The following is a 26,930-nucleotide window of genomic DNA, read 5'->3' on the forward strand; positions in this document are numbered from 1 at the left end:
GTCACAATACCGTAGATCCATGGGTACTATTAGTAGTACATACTAAGCGTAGATAACTTGCAGTAGTCTTTGAGACACAAGAGCATATTCGCGAAATAAAAGTACCTAAATGAGCGTCCAAAAGCCCGGCCACGAAGGCTACCTCCCTCGCCATCTCCTTCGTCGCCATCACTACAAGCAGAAATGGGGTTGTTTCTTAGCCTGATCAATACCCGAGTAGCTCTTGAGCTCTCAGCTAAAAAAAAAGATATGACTAGGCTAGAAGCTCGAATTGGTAGCATGGCTGCTACTACGGAAGCGATGATGGCTTCGCTCAGAACCCTTACGCAGAGGCTGCCAAGACCCAATTAACCTCTACTGTTGTATAAGCGAAATTGCCTTGAAATCATTAGTATATTGAAATTGGTATCCATAATTATAAACGCCCATAAATCTCGCTCATGATTGCATCTGACTCTTAGGAACTGGACGAATCCAGGAGACGGCCATATTAGCCGCCAAACATATAACACCGATGATCCACATCGATCGCTCGTAACTTGCCCCATTGTATCTGAAGATAATAGCAAAGACGATCCCCCCGAGATTACCGAAGCCACCAACAATCCCAGAGACAATACCTAGTGACAAGATGTTAGCTTCAAAACGCGATTTAGAGAGTAGGAACGGGACCACATACCATTAGCAGAAGGGTGCACATGAGGCACAAGAGCAAAGTTGGCACCGTTAGATGCTTCAAGGAAGAAAGCCATCCCTGCGACAAGACCGAACATAGCCGCCTCGGTGGACGGGTTCGATAATCCGATTGCAAGCTGGAAGGCTCCCATTACAACACCCAAAAAGGTGATCAGGAGCTTCTTAGACCAGACCTTGTCTGTGTAACGGTAAACCAAGTCTCCGAAGAGACCACCTGCCGGTCGGAAGACGACGTTCAGCAGACCGAACATGGCAGCCCACTGTCCTGATTTTGTTTGGCCCATGTGTGGGAAGTTCTTTGTGTAGTAAGATCCCAGGATCGAGTTAATTGCTAGCTCTGCGCCAAATGAACAGGCGTATGGGATTGCCAGAGCCATGGTGGACAGACTCAGGGCCACGCTCAGTGCTTCGCGGCGAGTTGGGGACACGACTGTCTCTTGTTTGAAGATGTCCATTTGGCCCATTGTTGATGCATCAGCATCTATGACCCGTGGTGACTGGGCACCTTTCTTTTCGATGTCGATTGTTGCGGTGTTGTAGGGGGTCGTTACTCCGCTAGAGAAAGTGCCGGTGTTGACGTCGACGATGTTGCCGTCGGCGACCACGGTAGTGTTGTTGTTTGACTCTTTTGCCCAGAGGTGTCTCTCAGACCACTTTCCGGTTGGTGTATCCTCGCAGAGGAACAACATGCCTAAGGCAATGGTGGTGATGATGATGAAAGGAACAACGTAGGCGACACGCCATGCTTTGTGAGAAGGGAGGCCGCGGGAGTGGACGAGAGAGTCGTAAATGGCGGGCATCAAAAAGCTAGATTGATTCTGTCAGCAAATTCATATGTTCAAAAGAAGAGAAGGCAGACACTCACTACGTGATTCCTCCACCTGCATTACCCCAGCCTCCGGCCAGGGAATTGGCAGTACCGACAATACTTTTGTCGAAGAAACCAGTGCACCAGACCTGGCATGGGACGAAGGTTCCTCCCAGAATTCCAACGAAAAATCGTAGGGCTATTAGACCTTTGGGACCCGTGACCAGACCGGCCATGGCTGTAGGAATGGCTCCGCATATGAGTAGTCCCACGAAGACCAAGCGTGGGCCATAGCGATCACAGAGTGGCCCTGCAACAAATCGGACGAGTAGACTGTAGCAGTCAGAGAGGTATTCCTTCCATCGGGTTCGAAGCTCTGCTACTTACGTTGCCAAAAGTGCGACGATGTTTGAGTTGGCGACATCTTCTTGTGTCATATTCAAGTCTTTTTTGATGGTCACGCTCAACTAGAAAGGTGGGATTAGAGAGTTTATTCTTCTCGTATATCAAACTTGTTGCAATTGTATCATGAACTTACCAGCGGTGGAAAGGCGTACCATGATAGGAATGCCACCATGAAACCAAGCCATGAGAAGAAGAACACCCGTCCATATTGATCGAAAGGGTTCAATGCGGGAATAGACTTGGCTTTGCGAGTACTTGGGTTGATTTCTGGTGATACAAAGAGGTGTTTAACAAAGTTGGTTGCCATTTTGGCAGGCTCTTTGTGCAATCGAGCGTTGAGGTAGAGGTAGGCCCAGGATCTGATATTCTATAAAAGGGCTCAGATAACTTGATAGAGTCTTGTTAATTAGATGTAGACAAGAGTTATTTTGGATATTTAGAAGATAGAAGTTGAGAAATGAATAGACCTTCGTGTCTATATAGATGTTTACTATGCTCTGTTGCTGAAGCATATGTATATCTCAGATACATCTTGCCATGACACATGGGACAACAATCAATCTGATATCCCCGCTGCATGCTGGATTGTCCAATTAACGTGGATAGCTACGTGCTGTCAATTGAAAACGGTTAGTCAAGGTTTATCATCGATTATATCTGAGGTCACTGATTTGATACAACGCAAGGACAAGGCTGCAGCAAGGGTCATCCGAACCTTGAATGTTAAACTCAACTCCTTTGTCCCAGAATTTGTCCCTAGAACTTCCGCAGTACCCGGCAATGAAATTTTGATAGAGATAAGGTATGCATTAGAACCTATAGCATTCTAGGATGTATACTATGCGCAGAGCCAAGATGGGAGGCAAACAGTGAAGATATGAATCTATCTGCTCCATGTAACTCCGCGGACCTTCAATTGAGGATTTAAAGCTTATCGGCATACCATCATATCGAGCCTGGGGTGGGCCTTTAACTCCACGGTGGCCAAAATTTCATATCGTTGATAAACGTGAGCCTCCTCATTGGACGCCAAGCCTACCGCGATAGGGACCGAAGAGCGAACTCAGCCCGGCGGGTCTTTACGTTGAAGCATGTCGATCTGAGCTCCGCGGAAATACTTAAATCTCACTGTTATCCTAGTCATGGTTCTGGGGCTCTGGGGGTGAACCCTGTCTAAGCTCTAGTATCGCCCTCGACTCCAGAATTAGGGCTTCTTTTTTTAGTACAATAGCCCAAGCGCTTCCTATCAATCGGTCTACACGGGTCTTTTTCGCTTCCATGGGAAACCTTAGTGTGCGCCAAGTTCTATGTCTAAAATATACTGAGATAAGGGATTTAGACCTTGACTGTGCAAGAAATATTCAAGGTTTGCACATCCGCTGAATAACCAATATACATATATGGTCTCCACGGATACATGCCTTCGTACTAATCGACTGGCTGAGTGTATGTGCGAGATTAAGCCACCAGGTAGGACCTGTTGGCTTTGCTAATGTCTGACAAAAAGCTGGCAGTACCACAATTATGGTTTTTTTTTTGGTGATATGTAAATAAATCTCTCTCTCATAAAATGTCACCAAAACAGGCAATTTGAATGAACAGTCGGACTATCAATAAGCAGCTGTAGTCCTGAGGCTAGTGGGCACTTCAATATAATTGACCGCACTGTTTTGTAGACCTGTATACTGGCTTCGTCCTCTATACATAGTTGTGAGCCTACCTAATTAGGCTTAGTGCTCTTCTATTACAGATGGTTTTCGGCAAGGCTTACCGCCCTCGTGACTTTTACTATCGTCTTAATATTATTGGCTGGACCTTGCTTGCCGCCTTTGCAGAGAAATATTGCCTTTGGACATGCCGCCTTTTGGACCAATTTTGTCGAATCGAAGCGTTGGGTCGAGACATTCCTTCATACTTGCCCCTATATTTAAACCGTGAGAGCCTGCGCGACATTTGCTTTCACTGGCGCACTCGTCGACTCCTGCGACGGACCTGCGGCGGCTCCTAACCAGGAACTGCCCGAGCGCTTTCACATTCCGGTGGTCAAAAGCAATAGTGGCCGGAAGAGCCAGGCCGCTCAACTCCGCGAGCCGGTTCCGTGCCAGAACCGCCATCAGGGAGTCAATTCCAAGGTCTTGGAAGGGCCGGTTGACATGGACCTCCTCCGGTGACATGAAGCCTCATCTCCTGGTCACTGTTTCTCGCGCCAGGATTTAGACGCCACCCCGCCAACCGGACCCCGATTTTGACTGGCGCAAAATTAGTAGGCGAGGCACATCCGGGGCCGCTCCGCCCCGGCGGCTCGGGACAGGGGTGGATCCAACTAAGTATATATCTCCAGGTGTATCCAATTGTAGTCCACGAATTTATGTTACAGTTAGTGAAGTAGTACATGTTAGGTACCAATGCCAAGGACCAAAGCGTACACCTGACTTAATTCATCAACTGTTTGATATAACATTAGATAATATTTGCTACACAGCAAGATCCAGGTGAAGGGCCCAACTTCGTCCGTCCCCAACCACTGTACCCCAAAGTTCTAAAGGGTATAAATAGCCCCTCACCTACCGAGGCATCGAGTTTTGAATAGGCTGTGCAAATCTGCAACAGATAAATACAATGTCCCACCTCACCTACTACAACTATGACGGCGTCGGTACCCGAAACCGAGAACATTACAGCTACAGCCAAGCAGTACGAATTGGCGATCGCATCGAATGTTCCGGTCAAGGTAGACTCAATCTACTCCGATATTTGGAAAATCTCAACTAATACAGCGTCACTTCCCCCTAGGCGGATGGGATCCATCAACCGGGGAGCTAGCCATGGATGCCATCGCACAGATCGACCAAGCCTTTAAGAACGTTGAATTAAACCTCAGAAATGCGGGAGGGACGGGATGGGAACAGGTTTTCCGCGTCAACTCATACCTCGTCCCGATGGACGACGAAGCGATGGAGGCAATGGTTCAAAATCTCAGAAAGTACATGCCGAATCATCAGCCAGTGTGGACGTGCGTGGGTGTTACTGCACTTGCGGAAGATGCTATGAAGGTTGAGATTGAGGTTGTGGCGCACGATCCGAAGTGATTTAAGTATATCCAATTTGGAGCACATTTACTCGTTCGCTGGTTTATCCGTTTTGGGGTCGGAGTAGGTAGTAAAGGGGTTGAGCAGCATATGTGTTGACATACATGCAGGGTATGCGTTTGTCTCTCTGTGTGCAGACTGAGCTCTTTGAGCTCTTTGTCACTTTGTCATATAGCTGGCTTATATACCAGCTTCTTTTCATAGTTTCATCATCACCTCTCTTCTTCTTCACGATTTTCCTCCATCTCTCTTGCTTCGTAGCCTCAACAATGATGGCAAAAGTATTTCCTATGCCTGCCCGGCCATCAAGATGAAGCAAGAGCTGGTGGACGTCACGGCGTTCAAGCGAGGCTCGATAGTGGTTGGCCACTACCTAGGTATGTCATAGAATAGGCGCTACTTCAGGTTTAGCTGACTATAGAATCCACGATCCTAATGCACTCGGTGAACGGGATATCGATAGAACGTCATACTTCCCAATGTTCGGGGACCAATCATACGCCCTATCGATATCCCGTTCACCGAGTGCATTAGGATCGTGGATTCTGTAGTCAGCTAAACCCGAAGTAGCGCCTATTCTATGACATACCTAGGTAGTGGCCAACCACTATCGAGCCTCGCTTGAACGCCGTGACGTCCACCAGCTCTTGTTTCATCTTGATAGCCGGGCAGGTACAGGGGTGAGCCATACGAAATTTGTCAATAAAAAGCTTTCACCAAGTTACTTGTTTGTAGTAGCCTGGAGAGTTTTGAGTACGATCATTGCTCTTTATTTGTGTACTTCTATCTTTTGTCAGTGGGACTATGAAGCTAGGGTCCTTAACAGCCTATGTCTTATCTACTATCACATTCTTCTGACTTCCCGTTGAGATGATCTTTCACCAGCCCTCTGTCTACGATCACTTTATTGTCAACTATAACCTCGATATATATGCACGTAATCTGCCGGTATACATTTGCTTAAAGGTGTAAAGGTGTCGAGAAGGTTGGTATTGTTAGGTTCCACTTCCTGGGTTCCCACTTACAACTGCGAAAGGTATAACTCTTGGGGATACATGCCAGGAGGATGAAGGATTAAGAATGATATGATATGAATCTATGGAAAGGAGACTGTATAAATAGCCTCCGAGAATGACAAACATGACAAACCAGTCCTGGAGGCAAATGCTCAGTCTGCACAGAGACAAACGCATACCCTGCATGCAATGCATGTCAACAATAACCCATCAACCTATAACCAGGGTTTGCGACAAAGGTACACAGATAAAGAACAATATTTGTACCCAACGATCTTCAGCGGGCGAGTGTCCTGGGGGAAATTCTGTGTGGACAAATCCCACATGGTCCACAACCGCTATCGCGAACCTACCTAGGTACCATCGGACCAGAGCCGCCGCCATGAATTGCTTCTCCAATCGCGCTCCCGGGCAGACATTCTGGGCCAGACACCGATCCATTCGATCGTCAGGGCAGGGACATGCCAACGAGGCATCAGAGGTTCCGATTTGCCGGCTCGCAGGTGATGAACTGACAACATTGTTTCATCTGGATATGTTTACCGACACATTGTGTCAGTTTATCAAACTCTATTACAGACTGCCCATTGGGAACATCCATGAATATTTCGAATAACCCGCTTAACCATCTCCTTTGTGAAGAAGGTCTCTGCATTTCTGGCAGCCGAGAAGAGAAAGGCGCCGGCTATTCTTTCCACTGTATCTTCGTATCCGCCCCCAATCGTCCAGATTGTGCCGGTGCCTTTATCCGGTATCCCATCCTGGTTCTAACTCCCAGAGTTGCACAGCGAGCCACTGTGCTGGGTAGGCGGATGCAATTAAAACTTGCACAGATTCTATAATCCGAAAGCCCTCTCGAACAGTTCTTCACCAACCTTTTGCACGAGAACGACCCCCAAACTATATTCGGGTTAGACGCTCGAGCTGGTAGTACATCGGGGGAAGCCGCTGACTATCACCCACTTTTTCCAACACCTCCCCTCAGGACTGACATGATACCACCTCTTTGCCTCTCCATGTAAACCCTCTCTTGTTTTTTCATGTTTTCTTTGCTGTTTTCCTGCGCATTGTAAGCCTCCTTTTTCCACTGCAAATTTGTATGTAGATCAATTAAGACCTAGAATGTGGATGAACCGCTCGTGTGCTTCTTTCTCCAGCGGCTTCATGAAGCCGTCGGCCACGTTGTTCTTCGTGTCGACGCGCTGTAGGTCGATGTTGTTTTGGAAGATGGCATCCTTGATGAAAAGCCACCTCATATCGAGCTAACGGGTGCTGTTCTTGCACGATCGCTTGCCCATCAACAACTGCGTGTTGATGTTATCTGTGAGAATCACAATCAGTTCTCCGGCGCCGAGGAGATCCAAAGCAGTGGCGATTTTGATGAGCCACTGTGCGTCTCGTGCTGGCCGGTCTAGCGCACACCATTACGCTGCGGTTGACGATGGTGCCATGATGGATTGCTTCCTACCATACCAGCGTATTGGAGCGCCCCCGGAAGAACCAAACTGCGCCTTCCGTGGATTTCGCGTCATTCCAGTCACCGTGTGATGCATCAGCATATGCAACTTCATGCTTGAAAGGCATGGAATGGAACCAAGGGATGTAACTCACTGGTTGGTGCACGGAGAAAGATATATAGTATATAGTGGTGAGACCTTGTCTGGTTGGCCATAGACGTGGTCTAGCACATTCCCGGTAAAAGATTCTCGCGCATGGCAATGGCGTAGCATGAACTGGGCTGCCACGACTGGCCGAAACACCAGTCTTTCGTAGTATCTGTTTTCAACGGGATTGGCCCCTATTGCTGGTCACTGCCGCCTAGCATGTGGCCAGACCTAGACACTGCCACCCACGGAAGTCCATATGCCCACGCAATAACCGACTTTCCGAAGCTGGTACGGTCGCGCCGAACGTCTCCGTTTTGTGTGAAGTCCATTCTCCATACTGCGGCACGTAGTTTTAATGGCAAGAATTTGATAATGACGTAGACCCACTCATCGGACAACTTGACGAAAAACGGGGGCCACACCGGATGCTGTGCGTTAGGCCAGTCGAACTTCTTCCAGACGTGAACCTGTCAAGTGCTAGGTGATCCAGATCATCAGCACTGATTGGGGCCATTGGAGCTGGCACATTCAGGAGCTGGCGCCTTGGGCTAGTTCGGATAGAGACTGGAATGGGGGTACGTACGGGTCGTGGAGGTGTGGGAGGATGTTGGGGCGGGGAAGAAGATTCGAAGGATCTTAAATAGCGGTTCCTCTACGAAGAGAGAAGGCGCATTTTCACGAGGAAGGTGCGACTGTCACCTCTCCTTAACAAGAGGGAACGGTGGGAAGGACGCTCTCCTTCCGTGACTATATATCATATAGCTTCGGGCTCTAGAGAGCAATTTAGGTAGAATCTTTAGCAGCATCCTTGATAACGTATATAAATAAGAGAGATAGCGCGGAAAATAGAGTATAAGAACCTATGATGAACCAAAAAAAATAAGAAAGACTAAATAAGAACACTCTCACTAAGAGAAATTAGAAGGGCGAAATTAGAGGAGGTATCTAACAATATATACTAGCTTCTTTGACAATGTTTACAAAAGATATGATCTTCCATCGCTTTGAGGAGAGGAAATAAAGAAATGTAAATCATAAACATTCTGGAGTGTACTCATAAGGACGTTAATTATGTCCCATACGCCAACCTGTCCCGCCGCAAAATGACAAAGAAACAGTTAGCGCCCTGGGATAGTTGCAATGATGGCAGTTTGGCATACATATCACCAGTCAATCGACTTGGCGGGCTGCACCGCTGGGGCACGGGTCAAGAAACCATCAGCCACCTTCTTCCCCTTCATACCCTTAAACTTCTTGTCAACCTTATGGAAAGGATCCTCCGCCTCACCCTTACGAACTTTCCACTTCTCCGTCCCCAGGACCGAATCCAACTCCTCAATCGGCGGAAGCTTGATATATACCCAGCCATCGTCCCTCTCCTCAACGGGGAACGTAGCAATATTCATACTCTCATCATTTGAGCACCGACCCGCCTGCTCCCCATTGAGCTCAAAGTTGCGCTTGTGATACGGACACGACACCCAATATTTCCCGGCATCGTCATCACCGACAAGACCATCGGAAAGAACAAAGGCTCGCTTGTGCGGACACATCTGCTGCGTCGCATAGAACTTGCCCTTGATCTTGAAGACAGCAAGCTGTGTATCTCCACGCTTGACATTCGCCGATGAGACTTGAGGCGGCTCGTCGGAGAAATGATCTGCTCGGACAACCGGCTGCCAGGAGACACTTGACCACTTGTGACCTTTGAAATCCTCGCGCTCGGCAGAGTCCTTGGGCCAGTATGTGGGTCGTTGCTGAGATCGTTCTTGAATGACTTCTACCGTCTCGACGGTTTCGTCTGTGTTGGAGAATTGTTGGAAGACTTTTCGGCGCTTGGGATCTTTGACAGTCTCGGTCCACTCGCAGAAGTAACTATCGACTAGTTCGTGCATTTGCCTTTCCATGTCGGCGCAGATTCCGAGTTTGTCATCCACGATCACTTCTTTGAGGTATTTGATCCCGCCGGGGAGATTCTCGATCCATCGTGCTGTTCGCTGCAGTTTGTCGGCGGTGCGGATGTAGAAGATCAAGTAGCGGTCGATTATAGGCATCACCATCTCCGGTGGTACATCTGTAGCGAGGAGTTCGGCGTGTCTGGGTTTTGCGCCTCCGTTGCCTCCAACAAAGATGTTGAATCCGGTTTCCGTCGCAATGAGTCCGAAGCTGCAGCCGTTAGTCCTGCGATTGTACCAGTGGGGTCCATTTGCACTCACTCTTTGTTTTGGGCCTCAGCACATTCTCGCACGCAGCCAGATACAGCTCCCTTGAACTTGTGTGGCGCACGAATACTCTTGTATCGCTCTTCCAGTCGAATTGCCATGCCGACACTGTCACCCACACCGAAACGACACCATGTGGTTCCAACACAACTCTGAACGTTCACTGTCAGCTGGTCCTCTCTTGAAAAGCCAATTGGCCTAACGTACCTTGATTGCTCGAAGAGCCTTTGCATAGGCGTGTCCACTCTCCATACCAGCATCAACGAGTTCCGTCCAGATATTCAGAAGATCCTGCTTCTTTGCACCGAACATGTCGATGCGCTGGGCACCGGTGATTTTGCAATAAAGGCCGTATTTCTTGGCTACGGAACCAATAGCAATGAGCTTATCGGCTGTGATTTCACCACCTGGGATTCGGGGTACCACAGAGAATGTGCCGTTTCTTTGGATGTTGGCAAGGAACTTGTCGTTTGTTTCCTGCAAGTCGTTTACTCCCTTGTCCATGATGTGCGGATTGAACAGACTGGATAGAATGGATGCAATAGCGGGCTTGCAGAGTTCGCAGCCGAGAGATTCTGGATTCTTCCCAACTTCTTTCATGATATCGACGAAGGATTTCAGTTGCTTGATCGCAACGATGTTGTACAGATCGGCTCGGGAGTAGGGGATATGTGAGCACACTAAACATGTTAGTGGTGAAAAGAGCTAGCACTGGCAAATTGACATTACTTACGGTTGTTTGATACCTCTTGTCCCATTTCGAGCATTGTCTTGTTGAAGATCGACTGAACAAGAGGCATGCAACCACCACAGCCTGTCCCTGCTTTGGTGCATGACTTGACCTGTGCAATTGTTGTGCATGTGCCGTTCTTCACATTATCGACCACGTCTCCCTTGGTGACATTGTGACATGAACAGATCTGGGTGCTGTCATCACTGCCGAGTGAGTTAGAATATGTTTCAAATAGCGGGACTAATCATACTCACAGGTCATCCGCATTTTCCTCCCCACCATTCTGTGCACCAAGGATAAATTGACTCGGAGGAACCTCGAGTTCTTTCTGTAGCTTAACCATCTGATTCAACTTCAGATAGTCTTTGGTATCTCCAATCATCATGCCACCAAGCAAGAATTTGCCGTCCATGGTGAACAAATACTTCTTATATACTCCACTAAACGGGTCTTTATACGTCAAGGCCTTGACAGGGGGTTCCTCTCGTGAACTGTCCCCTCCCAAGCCAGGGGCAATGGAAGGTCGACGACCGGGAAGGAACTTTGGCCCGTCCCTGTCGGCAAAGAAGTCACCGAAACTAGCGACATCAACTCCGAGCAGCTTCAGCTTTGTGCTGAGATCCGGCCGTGTGAAACTCTTGGGCTGTTTATCTGGGTTGGTCAGGTTGAAAGCAAGCACATCGGCCATTTCAATTCCCGGGGCAATGATTCCGAATGTCTGGTTCTCCCAGCTTGCGCATTCTCCGACGGCGTAGATATCTGGGATCGAGGTTTGCAGACTATGAAGATTAGATGGTGACTGACGATCCAGGACTACCGATAGACGAACCTTTCATCGATCACGAATCCACCGCGCTCACCACACTGGATTCCAATGTCTCGACCCAGCTCATCTCGGGGTTGCACTCCAATCTACAACCCAGTCAGCACATTCATCAGCAGAGTGGTGGCGAGAAAGAAGGACACATACCGCAAAGCAAATACAACAACAATCAATCCTTTCGCCATCCTCGAATGTAATTCCGATCACGTTATTTTCGTCGTTGGTATGAACAATCTTCACCCGTTTCTGGTGGAGAACATCAAGTCCCAATTCCCTGATCTTGCGAGTAACCAACGTCCCGGCATCTCCATCGAGTTGTCGCGCCAGCACCCATTTATTCCGATCAATCAATTTGACATTTCCGAAGTCCTCTAGATCTGTCATCGCCTTCGCAGCTTCTAAGCCTAGCAGACCACCCCCGACTGTAACGGCCGTTTGGCCTTTATGCTGGGCCGCGAAGTCGATAAGGCGTTCTAGATCTGAGATGGTTCGATATACGAAGACGCCCTTGGCATCGTAGCCGGGTGTGTGTGTTGGGAGGGTGGCATCAGAGCCTGTTGCGAGGACGAGGATGTCATAAGATGTTGTGACACCGGTGGAGGTTTGGACTGTTTTCTCCGCGGGATTGATTGCTGTTACTCGTGTGTTGAGGTGGTAGTTGAATGCTCGTTCTTTGAACGAGTCATACTAACGAGCGTTTTTTATTAGGTCTTATTTTTCTCTGTCGTTCTTGAATAGCCGAGGACTCACCCATTCCGCTGGATTGAGGTATAGATCCTCGATCTTGCGATGTTCGAAAAACGTCGAAAGTCCGACACGGTTGTATGCTACGTGGGACTCTTCGCCGATGACGACGATGTCGTATTTTCTTTCCGTATCCTGCTTGATAATCTTCTCGCTGTTTGTTCCCGGATTGTTAGAGGAATTCCAGCCTGTCCGTTGGAAAAGTCCCTTACATGAGTGAAATAGCCACCATTCCAAGCCCAACTATTACAATCTTTTGGCGCTGGATATGGTTGGGACTGGGACTGCCATCAACTGGCTCCCCATATCGTAATCCATCCAGCACAGGCATCGCAGGCATGAGACTGAACAATGTGAAGACGGAGTATAATACAAGCAATGGCTACGGAACACGGCACTCATTCTAATTTTAAGAAAAATAAACGCCTCATTCCACTCGGTCTGATACTACGTCTGTGACACTACGATGTGAGTCGTACGAATGAAGGCTAATCAGAGTATGTCGGAAGAAACAGGAGTGCATTTCATCAGGAGATAACTCGGATAAGTCGGTTGGGAAGTTGGTTGGAATCTCCGCGGAGATGAGTGGTTTTATGTCGGCTGTGATTGGTCCGATTGGGTTGGGTTAGGGTTTGCTTATCTTAACGTCTGGAGATAAGAATGCAGATTACCTACACGGGTACTTGGGTACATCCATGGGTCCGATTGCACTTGGAATGACTTGACTCGGTGATATTCTGGGAATGTGGAGAAGAGGGACATGGATTCCGCGGAGATCTGAAAACTGCTCATGTCGATGGTGATATTGGAATGGGGCTGAGGGCTGAGGGCCTGGGTACATACTGCTATTCGCAGTCAAATGTGGGTATTTGGACGTAAAGACTGTTTCGATTTATTCTACTCAGTTTTTATCGTGTTATTTGTCTTACTTCGAGAAGCAATTTCAACAGTGTTCATTATATACCAACGGTTTGATAGCACAAATCAGCGTAGGAGCATCGTGTCAACATGGCCAGCATAACCACACAAACGATAACACAGCCCGAAACAATCTCTTTCAAAAATGCCCAGATCACAGTCGAGGATATTATCCCAACTCCAGGAGAACCCGATATTCCACTTCCTCCACCGTCAAAGAACCCCGTCGACATCTTGGATGTGGACAAGGGCACACCGGATAACCATGTACCTCGAGATCCGCGGCTGATTCGGCTGACGGGAGTTCATCCATTCAATGTGGAGCCACCATTGACAGCATTGTACAAAGAAGGTATGATATCCATTCCTATCGGGTATACCGAAGCCGACAAGCTAACCCAATACCCAAGGGTTTCTCACATCCCCGGAGCTGTTCTATGTTCGGAACCACGGGCCAGTGCCCCAGGTCCGCGATGAGGATATCCCAAATTGGGAGATTAGTATAGAAGGGTTAGTGCGATTCAGATCATCCTTACAGGACTCGTGTCCCAGAAGACTGATTGATGGATCAGGTTGGTGGAGAAGCCATTAGTCCTGAACTTCCGCGAAGTGCTTCAGAAATATGACCAGATCACCGCACCAATCACACTTGTCTGTGCGGGCAACAGACGCAAAGAACAGAACACAGTCCGGAAATCAAAGGGCTTCTCATGGGGTGCGGCTGGTTTATCGACGGCGCTATTCACAGGGCCTATGATGGCGGATATTCTGCGCAGTGCGAAGCCACTTCGACAAGCAAAGTATGTCTGCATGGAGGGTGCTGATAAACTGGTGAGACTTCCCTACATTGGACTGGATATGTCAGGAACCATCCTCGAATCGACTCTGACACATCCCATAGCCGAATGGATTCTACGGAACCTCGGTCAAATTGAACTGGGCCATGGACCCAAACCGAGGAATCATGTTGGCACATAAGATGAATGGCGAAGACCTTCGGCCAGACCATGGCCGTCCCCTGAGGGCAGTGGTGCCTGGTCAAATCGGAGGTCGGAGCGTGAAGTGGCTAAAGAAGTTGATTCTGACCGATGCCCCAAGTGATAACTGGTATCATATCAATGATAATCGAGTGCTCCCGTAAGTACCACGCTGGACGGTCATGCAGTAACTTGTGCTAACGGTGCCAGGACCATGGTGACACCGGAGATGTCCGCCGAGAATCGCAAGTGGTGGACCGATGAACGATATGCCATTTATGAACTCAACGTGAACTCGGTGGCTGTGTACCCACAACACGAGGAAGAAATCGACCTGTCAACGGCTGGACCCACGTACACAGTCAAAGGATATGCATACGCCGGAGGTGGCCGAAGAATAAAAAAAGTTGAAGTTTCGCTAGACAGAGGCAAATGTATTTATACCCCAGACCCAAGAATGGAACGTGGCTAACATCTCTGGTCCTCTAGCATGGCGCCTCTCCGAGATCGAATACGCAGAAGATAAATACCGCGACTTTGACGGCGAGCTGTTCGGCGGCAAGGTAGACATGTGGTGGAGGGAGGCATCTTTCTGTTGGTCTTTCTGGTCGTTGGATGTCCCAGTGGCAGACCTTGAGACCAGCGATGCAATTCTAGTCCGTGCAGTGGATGAGGCATTGAGCGCTATGCCGCGTGACATGTACTGGTCTGTCTTGGGCATGATGAATAACCCATGGTTCAGGGTGGCAATCACGAAACAAGGGAATACGTTGAAATTTGAACATCCCACACATCCAGCCAAAGCGGGCGGGTGGATGGAAAGAGTCAAGAAGACGGGTAGTGACTTGCTCAATGGTTACTGGGGTGAAAGGGTTGAAGGCGAGGAGCCCGTCGAACCGGAGCCTGTGAAGGAGATAAACATGAAGAAAGATGGCGTGAACAGACAAATCGACCTCCAAGAGTTAAAAGCCAATAGCAGCAGCGACAAACCGTGGTTTGTTGTTAATGGCGAAGTATATGATGGCACAGCCTTCCTCGAAGACCATCCTGGAGGAGCCATCAGTGTTACATCTTCTGCTGGTCTGGATGTATCGGAGGATTTCCTTGCAATCCGTGAGTCGCAGCTAAAATACCATCAGACTATTGCACCTCTAACTCCTTCCCAGACAGTGAAAATGCGAAGGCAATGATGCCGGATTACCATATTGGCACATTAGACAAGGCATCCCTTGAAGCACTGAAAGGCGATTCAACTGCTGGTTCTGATGAGCCACAGGCAGTGTTCCTTCAGTCGGGGAAATGGACAAAAGCCACCCTCGCGGAGAAGAAGGATGTATCCCGGGATACGCGACTCTTCGTATTCGACCTGGAACATGAGAAACAGACTCTCGGCCTACCGATCGGCCAGCATTTGATGATCAAAGTCCAAGATCCATCCAATAACGAAGCAATTATCAGGTCCTATACGCCCATGTCAGACACAAACCTGATAGGCAAGATGGAGTTACTCGTGAAGATCTACTTCCCAACGGAAAGCATTCCGGGAGGAAAAATGACTATGGCTCTCGACAAGCTTCCCCTAGGCTCAAAGATCGACTGCAAGGGCCCAACAGGCCGGTTTGAATATCTCGGCAACGGCCGGGTTTCCATTAGCGGCAAAGAACGCCATGTCCGCTCTTTCAAGATGATCTGTGGAGGAACTGGCATCACACCAGTCTTCCAGGTCTTGCGAGCTGTTATGCAAGACACGCAAGATCCCACGACGTGCGTTGTGCTAGACGGAAACAGGCAGGAGGAAGATATCTTGTGCCGTTCTGACCTTGATGCTTATGTCGAGACCGATTCTCGGAAATGCACTGTCGTGCACACGTTGACTAAAGGGTCTGATACGTGGACTGGTCGTCGGGGACGCATTTCTGAGGAACTTCTCGCGGAGTACGCGGCTCCAGAAGAGCAGAGTATGGTTCTGGTCTGTGGGCCTGGGCCTATGGAAAAGTCTGCTCGGGAAATTCTTCTTGCCCAAGGTTGGGCCGAGTCGAATCTTCACTTCTTCTAGGTCTGGTGAGTACTTGGAGTACATCTATTTTGCGCATTAGAGCTTGAGGCGTTTGTGGAGTTTGTACAAAGGTAATTGATATGAGACACGCGATCCGGAAGGGTATAAAGGCATCGGACTTTCATTAACATAGAAACGAAGTGAATTTTAAAGGAATCTCGTCAATCATGAATCATAACATATCCAAACAGTATGGATAAAACGGAGTGGCAAACGTCCCACCTAAGATCCTGCAGGCTGTTCTTCACACATTCTGAGTGTAGGGACTGCTTCTTTCGATCAATAGTAGTTCTTGATGTCTAGTCGCACCCGTAGATGGTCAAAGATACTGGTCGGGTCAGTCCGCGAAGAGAAGAATTCCCCTGATTTTGCCATTGATTTCGAAGTGGCCTTTCCGGACTCCAGGCCGCGAAGGTAGTTGACAAAGGCAGAGGTCTGTTTTCTAAAAGACTGATACAGATGAAGAGCAGCTCCTTCGCTTTCGTTGCGCATCCCGATTCCATCTGCTCTAGACAAAAGGCTGAAGCCGAGAATAGTGCCGAAAATGGATTCAAGGAGGTTGGCCGCCTGCGCATGGCGCTTGCTGAGGAATAACGCGAACAGCATCTGGTCAAGCATGTCTTCGTGGTAGTCTCGAAGCCGTGGTACCGAGTGCGCCGCTTCAATCGTACCGTCGATGTCACCACGGTTAAGGCAGTTCTCGATCTTCGTAAGTGTGTCTTGGAAGCGCTGCCAGATGGACCCAATGCCCACGTGGAAGCAGTAATCACTGACCGCTAGCACAAAATGCTGGGCGTCCACTCTAAACTTCTGGTATACATTGTGTGTGTCTCCTGATAGAGACCCTCGAGAAGTAGAATCCCGAATAAGTCCTTTGACGACAGAAACCATGCGGAGTAACCGAAGCAAATGCTTGAAGAGACGATCATACTTATCCAAAGAGCGCGCAGTAATGAGGGATTCAAGGACTTCTGGAGGCGTGTACTGCAGACGAAGGAAGTCCAAAGCCTCTATTGCATTCGGGTTTTTACATCGTTCGATTTCTTTCTCTGTCAATTCTCGAATGCCGAAGCTCAGGCCACCCGGCAACTCGTTATCCTGTCGAACGTGGGTCTTCTCATCATCCTCTGTATTTGCCCTGCCAAAGTAACAATCTCCCAGCAAGCCGATCAGCACGAGTCGCAACTCTGAACTAGCTGGTGGCCATGTGTCACGGCTGCCAAGGCGTAGACCAGTGCCAACACCGCTGCGGACTTTCCCGGCCTTTCGCTCTCCACTTTCCATTTCCGGGTCGAATAGTGAATTAGAAAGACGAGCCACAAACGAGCCCTCTCCTAGCAACTGGAAACGCCATTGCATGTTCAGATGATGGCGAATTCGATTCTCCTTGAAGAGAAGGTGCAGGCAAGAGTAGTCGATGAGAAGGGCCTGTGACGAAAGAATGGGTGCAAGAGATAGATGGAGGCCAGACGCCAATTCGGGACCGAGGTAGCTTCCTTCATCGGTGTCTTCAGTTCCAAATCCTCGGGTTTTATCAAGTAGTTCCTTCAAAACATCCTCTGAAAGAGCCTTATGATCTGTGACCGGGCCTGAAGCGCGTTTTTCATCATCTATATCGAAGAGTTCAAAGGCTGCCGTTGTGACTTCCGTGCTAGTCGTCTGATCGACATACAGCGTGGCCATGTTTGATGGTGGATCGTGCAACCCCACATCACCTGTATGATATTTCTTGATTTCGGCGCGGAGTCTTGACTCGTACTCTTGGGCTCTGGTTTGAATTTGCTCAATACCAGCCCAGGTAGTCGCACAATGCAGATGAAGACCACCGGTTCGCAAGAGAACATCACGCTGCGCGATGGGATGACGAGGATGGGATCGTTTCAAGAGTTGGAGGCTTCTTCCACTTTCAAAGATGGAACGGGCTTGATCGGCCGGGATGAATGACGGCATATGATCCGCTAGATAGATGTGGTCGATTCGTGCTTGCCCAGTCTTGAACTTGCCAGTATCCTGAGTTTCCAGTCGGACGAAAGTTTTGCCGCTTATCATGGATTCTTTTAGATCTGTGTCTTCGGGTCTAAGCCCAATCCAAGTCTCGATGAATTTGAACCATGGCCGAGTCACTCGAATCACAATCTCATGCAGAAGGTTCTCCATCCAGCCAAAATTCTGGGCAAAATCGGCCGCACGCTCCGTCACAATCGACATGACTTGTGCGTCCGAGACAGCCCTTTGTGCAGCGTCAACAATATCTGCCAGGACACCTACCAAATCCCCGCATCGGTGAAAGAGTGCCTTTACTTGTAAGGGCGAAGCAATATTTTTTGAATGATCTGAGATCTGTTGTTCAAGGTTGAGGGTTATTACCGCAACTGTGCTGCTTAACGTGACCAAAGCAGGAAGTTCTCTGCATTTGGCTGGCGGGTCTTGCGCAAACAACCGCATGCGCTGCATGTTGGTACCACATTGTACCACATGTTCAATTGCATTTTCCAATGCAAATTGGCTAATACCAGAGACAGAGATATCCCTCAAGTATCTTTCAAATTGGTTGGTGCGTAGATCGTAGTGAAAGAATGCAGAACTCCAGCCAAGCCCGAGACGAAGCAGTGATCGAATGAACACATCTGTGCGAACCCTTCGATTTGGTACACCATTTGTCTTTGCAGCCTTTTGCTGTTCCAAAGCTGCATCGAAACCCTTTGCTCCAGATTCACTAAAGTAGACAGACACGGGCTCTCGGAAAGACCTGTGTTGATACCTTTCCCATGATATCTGCGGAGGTAGGTAACCAGGGTCTTCCTGAAGTAAATCCAAGCTCCATATGTCCTTATCGTCGCCTGAGATGTCTTTCAAACAGTCACCCGTGGCATCAGACTCGCCGTCTATTGAGGGATTGATGATCGAGTCGGTAGATGATTCGGGATTTTCCAAGCCGGATGGAGAGAGGTCTAGCTTCCATACAGGGTCAATCTTATCCTTGGGCTGTGGGAATAACTCAAAGCAAGATGTGGCATCATCTATAGAGAGAAGAAGTGTTATTGAAGATTCTAGGAAATCTGCAGTTTTGACGCTTACCACTTAGGGTAGTGTTCCATGGTAGCGATTCCAATGGCTGTAAAGCTTCTATGCTGAATTTGGAGAGTCTCCAGAGGCTTTCACTGGAAAAAGGATCAAGCTCATGATCATAATCCATAGTGAGACCATGCTCAAATGAGCAAGACGTTTGACGCGTGCAAGTTCCCAAGGTCCCGCGACGGAGATGGCTATCGCCGTGCACAGACCATTGATAACAGAAAGTGCCCTCGCCCTGCTCGAAGCTCATTATCTCCCCTCTCCAATTCAATCTTCCTACTTCCTGTGATTCTTGGATATTGCACCTAAGCTACAATGCCTCCAAAAAAGAAGACCAAGCGTGCACACTCGCCCACGCCCCAAGACGATACCATGGCGGAGTCGAGCGCAAATACCCCGTCAAGCGACAGCGCCGACAAGTCAGACACAGACTACGACCTCATCACAGATCCCTGGACAGATGAGCAAGAAACGGCGCTACTCAAAGCGATCATAAAATGGAAGCCAGTCGGTGGGTTCAACCCCACCTCTATTGAGTCGACGACGCAGCTAACCGTCTGGCCCCCTAGGCATACACAAACACTTTCGGATGCTCGCAATCTCAGATTACTTAAAGAGCCAAGGATACGCGCCCTCAACGGCGGAACATATGCGGATTCCAGGGATCTGGAAAAAGCTCGGCTCATTATACAATTTGGAAGCTCTTGACGAGCGGGTAAGCCGTCATCGATGTTTTGTCTTTGCTGGTTCAATTTGCTGATTAGCGTTGCCTTTATAGGAAGATTCTGTGATCACCGATGTCAATGAAGACGATGAAGGATCTGGCGAGATGTATTGCTCGTTTGAGCTTCCGTATGACGAGTACGGCGACATGATGTTTGAAAGGCGGCTTGCGATGGAAGAGTCATTATCACCCGTCACCAGCCGTGCCAGTCGCGCAGGCGGATCGCGGCGAGGAAGCACAGTCGCAGATACAGACGGTAAGGAGTGATATGTTTTACAGCCTGGTCTACAACCCATAAACTGACGTCTTGCCCACCCCAGAACCACGGTCTTCTCCTGCCCCGTCTCGAGGTCGCAAATCCCGTACCTCCACACGTGGAACACGCTCGACTCGGTTGCAAGTGGAAATCGGCCCAGGGAGTCAAGGAAAGGTATCAGACGAAGGGGGTGATTCGGAAGACACTGGTGCGAATGATGAGGATGACGAGGAAGGCGAGGAGGGCTCTGAGGGCAATACTGACGAAGATGAGGAAGAGGGCGAAAAAGGTGGTCCGCGGAGCACCCGAGCGCAGACATCTCGATCAAAAGCCAAGGATAAGAGGCCTTCGACTGGCACTGCGACACGCAGGACTGCCCGACGGCGTTAACATAGCCGATTTGTCGATATCGGGTTTGGACTTTGATACCTGTGGAGTTTGGGGGTGGCGTTCTCTTTTGTTTTAGTTATGTGTATGACTACGCAGGCATCTTGTACTTTATTGCTACATTAGCAGAACCGATCAATCCACGATGCGGATCTACCAAGATAAGACCAAAGGAGCTTGAGGTTTTTCATGAATCGGACGCCTCAGGTAACCAAAAGTAGGTATATTTCGATCGCTATAGGTCTAATGTCGTTCGAAGGGTACAAAGGGAATAGATCAGGGGGTCATAGTACAAGGAGTCTCAACAGCGCTTGGTTTACAGGCGCTTGATGATAGCCCCAGCGTACTCGTGGGTCTTGGAGCTGCCGCCAAGATCACCGGTGAGGGTCTAAAGGTCACGGGGTCAGTAACGTGCGGTAACTGTAGGGAATGAAAGTAAAAACTCACCTTGCCCTCGGCGAGAGTGTCGAAGGTAGCCTTCTGGATGCGGTTAGCGTGCTCGTGGAGACCCATGTGCTGCAGCATCATGATACTGCTGAGAAGCATAGCAGTGGGGTTGGCGAGGCCCTTGCCAGCAATATCGGGGGCGGAGCCGTGGACGGCCTCGAAGATGGAGCACTCGTCACCAATGTTACCGGAGGGGGTGAGACCGAGACCACCGATCAGACCGGCGCACATGTCGGACAGAATGTCACCGTACAGGTTGGGCATGACGAGGACCTTGTCGTTGTAAGGGGTGGGGTCGGTGACGATACGCAGGCATGAGTTGTCCAGCAGCTCAGCGTCGAACTCGATATCGGGGAATTCCTTGGCGATCTCACGGGCGGTGTTGAGGAACAGACCGTCGGACATCTTCATGATGGTGGCCTTGTGGACAACGCGGACCTTCTTCTTGTTGATGGACTGCGCGTACTGGAAGGCGAAACGGAGGACACGCTCGGAAGCTTCGCGGGTGATGAGCTTGATGCTCTGCACGACACCGTCGACGACAACGTGCTCAATACCGGAGTATTCACCCTCGGTGTTCTCACGGATGAGAACAGTGTCGACGTTGTCGTAGGGGGTCTTGTAGCCAGCAATGGAGCGGCAAGGACGCAGGTTGGCGAACAGGTTGAAAGTACGGCGGAGAGTCAGGTTCAGGGAGACGTGACCCTTGCCAACGGGGGGTCTAGAAAAGCGCAGTTTAGTATCACAGTCCAAATGCGAGACATATATGGGTAATTTCAAGCTGGAACATACAGCGAGAGGACCCTTGAGCGCGACGTAGTTGCGGCGCACACTGGCAATGGCATCGTCGGGAATGGCGGTCTTGCCATCCTTGAGGATAGGGGTGACATCAACGGACTCCCACTTGACAGGGGCCTGTAATTGACTTAGTATTTCGATCATGAAGAGTTCAAATGTCGAGAAATCGCTACCTTTGCGGCCTCGAAGATGTCCTTGATGGACTGAGAGATCTCAGGACCAATACCGTCACCCTCAATCAGAGTAACAGTGTACTTGCCCTATTTCAAAAAAGCAGATCAATTAGCACTGTCGTCATTATACACGTGGTGATGTTCTCGAATTAGGATCGGTGGGTGCTGCGCGGCTGGCACCGGCATAGATGAAAAAACAGGTTCGGTGGGAGAAAAACGTACATCAGGGCCCTTCTGACCCTTGAACTTGGCAACAGCCTCCTGTGCAGGGCTAGCGTAGAAGCGGACCTATTTAAAGGTCGAAATTTAGTCAATTGAGCTTCAATAGCGATTGAGTATCCAGAGGGGGTTGGTACCTGCGCGATAGGAGCAGCAAACCGGGGGGGCCACGCGGGACGGGCGCATGCACTGGCGAGCAACAGAGAAGTTCCGGGCAGCGATCATCTTGAAAGATCCCTTCAATTTCTTTGGGAGAAGATTAGAGGTGGTGAGGGGGAGGAATGGAAGAAGGGGAAGGGGAGAAAGAATCAAATCTCTCGGCGCCGTACCGATCCGACCGGCCCTCAGACCGCATTGGTGGTTTCATTTCCCCCACGGCCCGAGTCCACTCTTTCGCCTGGTGTCCACTCTTGACTACCATAGGGTCTCAGCATTTGATTAGGGTTCTGCTATCAGATCTCGGTCACCTGCAGAGAGCTTATGATTCTATTTTGCATTTCAATTCGTCCTAGCTCCTACGCTCCACTCGGCAATCATGGCTGACCTCGACGTCGCAAGCCACTACAACCTACCCTCCGAGTTCCCCGAGGAATGGCCGGCATCTTTAGACGTGGCCGATGAGCCAGAAGAACAGCCGGTTCAGCGAACAGACTCCCGTCCGCGCAAGTCACGATACATGGCCCTCGAACGCAGTCCCAGTGATTGGAGAAGCAACTTTGGTTCACGAAGAGGGAAGGAGAGCAGAGACAATGCGCGGGAAGACGAGCCCGACCCCTTAGGTACAAGCGACAGCGTTCTCCGGATTCTCAAGCAGCGAGGAGTGCCCTTGGAGGAAGAAGGAAAATCACGGTTCCTACTGTCATCGACATCATTCTCACCCGCACTATTCCTATCACAAGCGCATCACTCGGCCTCTATTGAATCGCTGATGGGCGGCCTGGATAACTTGTCGCATTCCATCGACCAGAAGTCGGCGTCGCTGAAAGTACTGGTAGAAGCCAACTTTGAGCGCTTCGTTCGTGCCAAGGCAACTATCGATAGCGTCTATACCGAGATGAGGAACCAGGGCGTTGATAAGGAACCGCGTCTGAGCCCACGCAGGTCGGGGCATTTCCGGAGCTACTCAGGTCACCAACGGAGCATATCTCCTGCCCCAATGGCTGCCAAGAAGACCGCTCTTGTCAAGGAGAGCGAATTCGGCTTGAAGGGTATTAGAGGTCCCTTGGTCGAGGCTTCTGTCAAAGCCGAAGAGGTGTGGGGGCCAGCTCTTGGGGGTCGGGAACGAGAGAAGGTACTGAAGTCGGTGGTGGAAACGATGGAGAAACACCGCGAGGTCTATGAAATTGGAAGCCATTTATCCAAGTCCATCCAGCAGCGCGATTACGATGCTGTCTTTGAGCAGTATACCAAAGCGAGGACGCTCGCAAATCGGGCTAAGAATATCGCAGAGCATGCGTCTAGTTCTCGCCGGCAACTGAACGACTCTGAGACACACACCATTCTAGCCATGGGCCGGATGTGGATGGATGTTGACCAACAAATCCACGACTTTAAGCGTGATCTCTGGAGACGTCTTGCGGATGCCCCCACCACTTCAACTACAAGTACCGCCTTAGGGCCCGTGGAAGAACACATGGAGTTGATCGGGGCCTTGTTGGAACTGGGTGTCGAGGACAACCCTATCTGGACATGGCTTCAGAGTCGTGTCGAATTCTTGAAGACAAAGATCACCGGCTTCTGTGAACGATGCAAGGTCGAAATTGAAATTTTAAGAAGAAGACTTGCTGGCGGAGAGAGACCAACTCCACAGGCTACAGCATCCTATCTCCGTCTGGCACCTCGTGATGGTGCGGTGGAAATGCCAGAGAGGCTAGACACCGATCAAGTCATTGAGCTGTGGGAATGCATACAAACGTTCCTAACCCGGCTTCTGTCCTCGCAAACTGGCTTGCTGGGCGAGGTTTTGGATTTCTGGGAAGTCGCACAATCATTCGTTGATGGCAATCGACAACGGCTTTTGCCTGCCGGGTTTGAAGGGGAGAGTCGCAAGCATCACCGTCTTTCCGATGACAATATTAAGGAGTTAGAGGAAGGTATTGCGGTGTTGGTCAATATTATTCGAGAGAGCGTCGTGGCGCTCTTCACGGAACCTCCAACCGAAGATATCTCCATACTCTTCTCACCAATTCCAGCAAGTCCATCAACTCCAGAGTCGAGAGGTATCACTCCGACAGAGTCCCGCTTCAAGCTGGATCCGAAGAACCTACCATATCCTCCCCCAAAGCTTGGAGAGCACTGGGAGGATTTTGCATTCTGGCCACCATTTTCCAATTCGCTTAGTGGAGTGCACTATTTAAGTAAATTCCTCATCACTGTGGGCACCGCTGCGAGCGAAATGGCAGCCCTAAGGCCGGTTGGAGGCTCTGGAAAAACATATGACCTCCTTAAGACCCTTGTCAGCATTTCCCGGGAACGATGCGCACGCGTGGCGTGTGCTGCCTGGAGTAAAGATGCAGAGGTCTGCAAAATGTTGGAAGACTGGACGCGCGATTCGGAGAAGCGTGATTTGACTAAGATGCCCGGTTTCTTTGTGGCTTTCGAGAGTGCTATCCTTGGAGGCATGCAAAAGATCCTTTACATTTCGGAAGCTATGGCGAAGCCAGGTTCCGTGGATGTTGTCACTCCGCCGCCTGCGAAATTGCTTCAAATGGTCCGCTCTCAGTTCGTATCGAGTGTTTACAAAGCGTTGAGCGGGCTGGTCGAAAACGCAGAGCACCTGTCGACGGTAGATGAGGAAAACGAATGGATTATTGCTCGACCAGCAATGACGAGCCAAGCGACTGACGCTGCTTTGTCGGTCCTCTCGGCTGATTCAGTCGATTCTTGGAATCGGGTAAGTGTCGGTCCTGCTCAATATGATGTCCGCATACTGACCACAGAACAGAATGTTCGAATCCTTCTCACGCTTTCAAACCTCAAGGCTCTACAGGCTGACCATGTCCCACAACTTATCTCGAACTTTGAGACATCCTTCTCGGTCAAGCTGACGGAGGAGGCCAAGACTGTCCGGGACGTGCTGAGCCAGATTGAAGACAGGCTATTCCAATCATATATCACCCCGACTACTGCCTCATTAAACAAAACTATCACCACTGGCATTGCATCTCCAGATTGGGAGCCGTTCGTTGACAGGCCGGAGCAAGTCCGCCCATACGTCTACAACGCCATGCTGACCATGGTGCTTGTCCACACCGAGATCTCCACAACTATTCCGTCTACCGTGTCATCAGCTGCTAGTCGCGCTCCATCAAATTCACCTTCCTCGCTGCTGGTCACTGTATTAACGCATCTCCTTTCTCAAATTTCTTCTTCGCTGCTTGATGCCTTCCGTGCTCGGTCCTCCTTCTCGCTGCCAGCTTTGATGCAAGCTACCTTGGATACCGAGTTCATTGCACAGACTCTTAGCCCGTACATAACCGAGGAGGCATCGAACGTGCAAAGCCAGATCTACGTGGAACTGGATTGTCGTACCACAAATGAAGCTCGCACAAAACTGAAGGCCGAACTAGGAGAAATGCGGGTTATCCTGAAACGGCTCAGAGATCGGACTAAGGGCGAGTTTGCTTGTTTCAAAAAGCCGAGAAGCGGCGGAGGTGCAAATGGTGGAGGGGGCTCCAAGCCTTCCGCAGCGACCTCGGCATAAGTTTAGCAAGACAGTGCTATTAAAGAATCGTATATTGAATGCTTTGAATGATAACTTTTTTCATATCCCGGGTATCATGGAAACATAGTCCACACCATGCATGTGTAGCTCTTGCCTTTCCTCTCTAATTCTGACCAACCATCCGTTGCACGCGACTGAGCAACACGTTGCTCTCCCTACCTAATCTCCTCTTCCCAAACTGGTCCGGCCGCTTCGCGCGCAGCAGTGCCTCACGCTCATTTTGTTTGGCCTCGCGATCCTTCCGTCGTGCTTCCTCCGCTTTCCTCCGCTTCTCTGCAATTTCCATCTCCTTTGTGAATGCAGAAGGCTTTGGCCGGCGCTCCCTCTGTTTGCCATCGCCTCGTGGGCGCCGCTCTTGTCTAGGTGCAGGTGCCGGCTCGGCCTCGGGCTCGTTCAACATGGCTATGCGATCCGGATGGAGTTCCAGAGTTGTGGTTTCTTCGCCAGCCTCTTCCTTGTTTTTGCCAGTTTTGATTTCTTCCCCCTCGGCGGTATCGTAGACGGATTTCTTAGGCGCTTTGGCAAGCTCTTCGGCCTTGATCTTGGCATAGGCCTTTTTCACTTTGGCTTTGTGAATCAAGTCATTTTTTATTTTTTGAGCTGATGTTAATCATTCTGTCAGTTTCAATCAAGCCATGGCTTTCGGGCATGCTTACTCTTGCGACGATATGTGCCATCTGGGAGGTTTGCGGGCCCAACGCTAAAGCCCTTGCGTTTCTTGATCGCGGGCTCGCCCTTTGAAGCTGGAGCAGCATCACCGTCGTGGGTACGTTTCGGCGCCATGTCGATACTCAAGCAAAACAGATGTGTTTTACCCCGACGTGTGTTGAAATCGAAAGATTGTCGGAGAAAAAAAAAAAAGTGGCGATCTCCGCACGGAACATGGGTCTCGGCCACTAGCAAGTATGAATTTCTGGACAATATGCAACGGGTTTTCCCTTCGACTTTGGTTCTAACAGATCGAGATGGTAAGGGGAAGTATTTACGGTCCTTTCTAATATCATCCAGAATGTCTACGTGCACAATATACCTG

At 49.7% G+C, this 26,930-nt stretch overlaps 10 protein-coding genes across 10 annotated transcripts; 4 read left to right on the forward strand and 6 right to left on the reverse strand.

The window, feature by feature from the left end:
* Nucleotides 1-438: 438 nt before the first annotated feature.
* Nucleotides 439-2,216, reverse strand: N7489_008836 (MFS transporter; the record flags this gene model as incomplete). The annotated part of the gene is made up of 5 exons (XM_056714586.1): nt 439-620; nt 680-1,503; nt 1,562-1,837; nt 1,892-1,971; nt 2,043-2,216. 5 exons carry the CDS (start codon nt 2,214-2,216, stop codon nt 439-441), a joined length of 1,536 nt encoding a protein of 511 aa, XP_056562208.1.
* Nucleotides 2,217-3,711: 1,495 nt separating this feature from the next.
* N7489_008837 (acyl carrier protein) lies at nt 3,712-4,083 on the reverse strand (the record flags this gene model as incomplete). Its single annotated transcript, XM_056714587.1, has 1 exon — nt 3,712-4,083. The coding sequence occupies one exon, from the start codon at nt 4,081-4,083 to the stop codon at nt 3,712-3,714; it is 372 nt and encodes a 123-aa protein (XP_056562209.1).
* Nucleotides 4,084-4,528: 445 nt separating this feature from the next.
* On the forward strand, nt 4,529-4,998 carry N7489_008838 (RidA family protein; the record flags this gene model as incomplete). The annotated part of the gene is made up of 2 exons (XM_056714588.1): nt 4,529-4,640; nt 4,703-4,998. 2 exons carry the CDS (start codon nt 4,529-4,531, stop codon nt 4,996-4,998), a joined length of 408 nt encoding a protein of 135 aa, XP_056562210.1.
* Nucleotides 4,999-8,784: 3,786 nt separating this feature from the next.
* Nucleotides 8,785-12,483, reverse strand: niiA (nitrite reductase niiA; the record flags this gene model as incomplete). Its single annotated transcript, XM_056714589.1, has 9 exons — nt 8,785-9,787; nt 9,838-9,995; nt 10,051-10,523; nt 10,577-10,779; nt 10,831-11,355; nt 11,406-11,488; nt 11,547-12,086; nt 12,150-12,297; nt 12,356-12,483. The coding sequence occupies 9 exons, from the start codon at nt 12,481-12,483 to the stop codon at nt 8,785-8,787; spliced, it is 3,261 nt and encodes a 1,086-aa protein (XP_056562211.1).
* A 668-nt stretch (nt 12,484-13,151) lies between these two features.
* niaD (nitrate reductase NiaD) lies at nt 13,152-16,094 on the forward strand (the record flags this gene model as incomplete). The annotated part of the gene is made up of 7 exons (XM_056714590.1): nt 13,152-13,413; nt 13,472-13,571; nt 13,634-13,892; nt 13,963-14,198; nt 14,249-14,472; nt 14,528-15,151; nt 15,205-16,094. The coding sequence occupies 7 exons, from the start codon at nt 13,152-13,154 to the stop codon at nt 16,092-16,094; spliced, it is 2,595 nt and encodes an 864-aa protein (XP_056562212.1).
* A 279-nt stretch (nt 16,095-16,373) lies between these two features.
* Nucleotides 16,374-19,290, reverse strand: N7489_008841 (tubulin gamma complex associated family protein; the record flags this gene model as incomplete). The annotated part of the gene is made up of 2 exons (XM_056714591.1): nt 16,374-19,114; nt 19,173-19,290. 2 exons carry the CDS (start codon nt 19,288-19,290, stop codon nt 16,374-16,376), a joined length of 2,859 nt encoding a protein of 952 aa, XP_056562213.1.
* A 194-nt stretch (nt 19,291-19,484) lies between these two features.
* N7489_008842 (EAF7 family protein) lies at nt 19,485-20,539 on the forward strand (the record flags this gene model as incomplete). Its single annotated transcript, XM_056714592.1, has 4 exons — nt 19,485-19,680; nt 19,739-19,884; nt 19,948-20,149; nt 20,214-20,539. The coding sequence occupies 4 exons, from the start codon at nt 19,485-19,487 to the stop codon at nt 20,537-20,539; spliced, it is 870 nt and encodes a 289-aa protein (XP_056562214.1).
* Nucleotides 20,540-20,852: 313 nt separating this feature from the next.
* On the reverse strand, nt 20,853-22,398 carry N7489_008843 (isocitrate dehydrogenase (NAD(+)) IDH2; the record flags this gene model as incomplete). The annotated part of the gene is made up of 5 exons (XM_056714593.1): nt 20,853-20,924; nt 20,984-21,898; nt 21,955-22,041; nt 22,177-22,242; nt 22,333-22,398. 5 exons carry the CDS (start codon nt 22,396-22,398, stop codon nt 20,853-20,855), a joined length of 1,206 nt encoding a protein of 401 aa, XP_056562215.1.
* Nucleotides 22,399-22,708: 310 nt separating this feature from the next.
* Nucleotides 22,709-25,876, forward strand: N7489_008844 (exocyst subunit SEC5; the record flags this gene model as incomplete). The annotated part of the gene is made up of 1 exon (XM_056714594.1): nt 22,709-25,876. The coding sequence occupies one exon, from the start codon at nt 22,709-22,711 to the stop codon at nt 25,874-25,876; it is 3,168 nt and encodes a 1,055-aa protein (XP_056562216.1).
* Nucleotides 25,877-26,000: 124 nt separating this feature from the next.
* N7489_008845 (uncharacterized protein) lies at nt 26,001-26,680 on the reverse strand (the record flags this gene model as incomplete). Its single annotated transcript, XM_056714595.1, has 2 exons — nt 26,001-26,497; nt 26,554-26,680. 2 exons carry the CDS (start codon nt 26,678-26,680, stop codon nt 26,001-26,003), a joined length of 624 nt encoding a protein of 207 aa, XP_056562217.1.
* Nucleotides 26,681-26,930: the final 250 nt, after the last annotated feature.

The sequence above is a fragment of the Penicillium chrysogenum genome (assembly GCF_028827035.1).
Source record: "Penicillium chrysogenum strain IBT 35668 chromosome Unknown utg000005l_segment0_segment0, whole genome shotgun sequence".
Taxonomy (NCBI): domain Eukaryota; kingdom Fungi; phylum Ascomycota; class Eurotiomycetes; order Eurotiales; family Aspergillaceae; genus Penicillium; species Penicillium chrysogenum.